This window comes from Pseudochaenichthys georgianus, chromosome 18 (assembly GCF_902827115.2).
Source record: "Pseudochaenichthys georgianus chromosome 18, fPseGeo1.2, whole genome shotgun sequence".
NCBI lineage: Eukaryota > Metazoa > Chordata > Actinopteri > Perciformes > Channichthyidae > Pseudochaenichthys > Pseudochaenichthys georgianus.
In genome coordinates this window covers 3,119,640-3,122,512 of record NC_047520.1, presented here as the reverse complement: position 1 = coordinate 3,122,512, position 2,873 = coordinate 3,119,640, and the positions used below count along the sequence as shown (strand labels likewise).

At 47.0% G+C, this 2,873-nt stretch overlaps 1 protein-coding gene across 1 annotated transcript; it reads left to right on the top strand.

Moving 5' to 3' along the window:
- LOC117463942 (tripartite motif-containing protein 16-like) lies at positions 1-2,553 on the top strand. Its single transcript, XM_034106463.2, has one exon. The coding sequence runs from the start codon at positions 78-80 to the stop codon at positions 1,749-1,751; it is 1,674 nt and encodes a 557-aa protein (XP_033962354.1). The 5' UTR covers positions 1-77; the 3' UTR covers positions 1,752-2,553.
- The last annotated feature ends 320 nt before the right edge of the window (positions 2,554-2,873 follow it).

Sequence of the window (2,873 nt, the reverse complement as noted above, 5' to 3'; positions counted from 1 at the left end):
CTGTTCAGATAACCTGTCACACTAGTTTCAGCTCTCAGGAAGTGAAACTCACACACTCGCTGCTACTGAGAGGTGAAATGGCGCAGAGAGGAGTTCAGCTGGAGCGGGAAATGTTATCTTGTCCCATCTGTCTGGATCTACTGAAGGATCCGGTGACCACTACCTGTGGACACAGCTACTGCATGAAGTGTATTAAAGGCTTCTGGGACGGAGAGGACGAGAAGAAGACCCACAGCTGCCCTCAGTGCAGGCAGAGCTTCACGCCGAGGCCTGTGCTGCTGAAGAACACCATGTTAGCAGCTTTAGTGGAGGAGCTGAAGAAGACTGGACCCCCAGCTGCTCCTGCTGACCTCTGCTATGCTGGAGCTGGAGACGTGGCCTGTGATGTCTGCACTGGGAGGAAGCTGAGAGCCTGTAAGTCCTGCCTGCAGTGTCTGGCCTCTTACTGTGACCAACACCTCCAGCCTCATTATGACGCAGCTCCATTAAAGAAACACAAGCTGGTGGAGCCCTCCAAGGAGCTCCAGGAGAACATCTGCTCTCGTCACGACGAGGTGAAGAAGCTGTTCTGCCGCACTGATCAGCAGAGTATCTGTTATCTCTGCTCTGTGGACGAACACAAAGGCCACGACACGGTGTCAGCGGCAGCAGAGAGGACTGAGGGGCAGAGAGAGCTGGAGGGGAGTCGACTCGACATCCAGCAGAGGATCCAGGACGGAGAGAAGGAGGTGAAGCGGCTTCAGCAGGAGGTGGAGGCCGTCAACGGCTCTGCTGACAAAGCAGTGGAGGACAGTGAGAAGACGTTCACTGAGCTGATCCGTCTCGTGCAGAAGAGAAGCTCTGACGTGAAGCAGCAGCTCAGATCCAAGCAGGAGAGAGAAGTGAGTCGAGTCAGAGAGCTCCAGGAGAAGCTGGAGCAGGAGATCAGGGAGCTGAAGAGGAGAGACGCTGAGCTGCAGCTGCTGTCTCACACAGAGGACCACAACCAGTTCCTGCTCAGCTACCCCCCCTCCTCGCTGCCAGCCCCCCTCAGTGGAGCTACACACTCCTCCAGCACCAACATCCGGCCTCTGAGCTACTTTGAGGACGTGACGGCGGCCCTGTCAGCAGTCAGAGACAGACTACAGGACGTCCTGAGAGAGGAGTGGACAAACGTCTCACCGCCTGAAGTGGATGTTTTACCGTCAGCAGCAGAGCCCGCCTCCAGAGCTGGGTTCTTCACGTGTTCACAGGAAGTCACTCTGGATCCAAACACAGCAGAGACACATATGTTATTATCTGAGGGGAGCAGAAAAGCAACACGCATGGAACAACGTCAGTCTTATTCCAGTCACCCAGACAGATTCACTACATGGTCTCAGGTCCTGAGCAGAGAGAGTCTGACTGGACGTTGTTACTGGGAGGTGGAGTGGAGCGGGGGAGGAGTTGAAGTAGCAGTCGCATACAAGAATATCGGCAGAGCAGGGGATGAAAGTGCATTTGGAAACGATGACAAATCTTGGGCGTTAAATTGTGACAAAAACAGTTATTCATTTCGTTACAACAGTATCCTCACTCCCGTCTCAGGTCCTCTGTCCTCCAGAGTAGGAGTGTACCTGGATCACAGAGCAGGTGTTCTGTCCTTCTACAGCAGCGTCTCTGAAGCCATGACTCTCCTCCACAGAGTGCAGACTACGTTCACTCAGCCGCTGCATGCTGGAGTTTATCTTTATGATTATGGAACCACAGCTGAGTTCTGTAAACTCAAATAGCCTGAAGTCCTTGGAGGAACTCTTCTACTTCTTAAACTCACCGTGTGTCCTTCAGAGCTGATTGTTCATGCCCTCACTGCAGAAATCAGCTGTCAATCAAACACGATGGGCGGGGCTTCAACATCTCCTCACGAGTTGTTCTGTAGATGCTGGACTTTCTTCCGGCTCCTTCCTGAGTCTGGTTAGCCACGGAGGCTGCTCAGGAGGATCCTTGTTCACCTGAACTTTGCTCTACATATGTGTTGGCTTCTTTTGATTCATGTTGTTGTTTCTCTTGTCGTGCAGAGCTTCTTTTATTGTACACATTTTATTCTGGTACTAAAACAATAGAGACATTTATAATGTATTACGTTGACAGATTAAATGTTATTGTTGCTTAATTAACTACACGTGAGTTCCCAGGTGGCTATCACACTTATTTCATAACGTGTTTATTTAAAATGATATTACTTCCTGTCGTGATCATAATCAATAAGTACACCATTCATTATTCTCCTGTAAATAGCTTGGAGTCTTTGCTCGGGAAATACATTTTATAATATTACAGTTATTGTTGTTGTTGTTGTTGTTGTTGTTGTTGTTGTTGTCCAAATAGAAAGTGGGCACTCTGATGTTTTATAGAACATTAATTATCATAATCAATAAGGAAATCATGTATTTTTCTGTTTTAAATAGCTGAGATTAAACACATGGTGATATAACTGCTGATAACAGACTTTACTGATGGGATGTGAGATCAAATTAAATGTTTGGATAATTAATAAAGGTTTGTCTTTCAAAAATAAAAAAAGGATGTTCTTCATTTTCATTTCATTTAATCGCTTATTTGAACCGGGACATTAATGAACATTTTAAACAAAATAATGCTTTCAAGTTTAAATAAGCCGGATTTTAGCTTTAAGCTCATTTCCATCCATAGTCCCGTCACATATAACATTTATGAACATAGCAAACAGAAATACATGATATCCAGAAAGAGCATGAGCCGCACAAGCATGTTGTGGCAGGACAATGAAGCAGCTATGACATATAAAGTGCACGATAAGATAAAAGAGCTACCTAAAGTGCAAGAGGAGATACCCCTGTGTTAAAGTGCATTTAGCGGTGATTGCACGTCTGTGT

Coding starts and splice junctions, on each gene's coding strand:
- LOC117463942 (XM_034106463.2), top strand. CDS start 78: ATGGCGCAGAGAGGAGTTCAGCTGGAGCGGGAAATGTTATCTTGTCCC.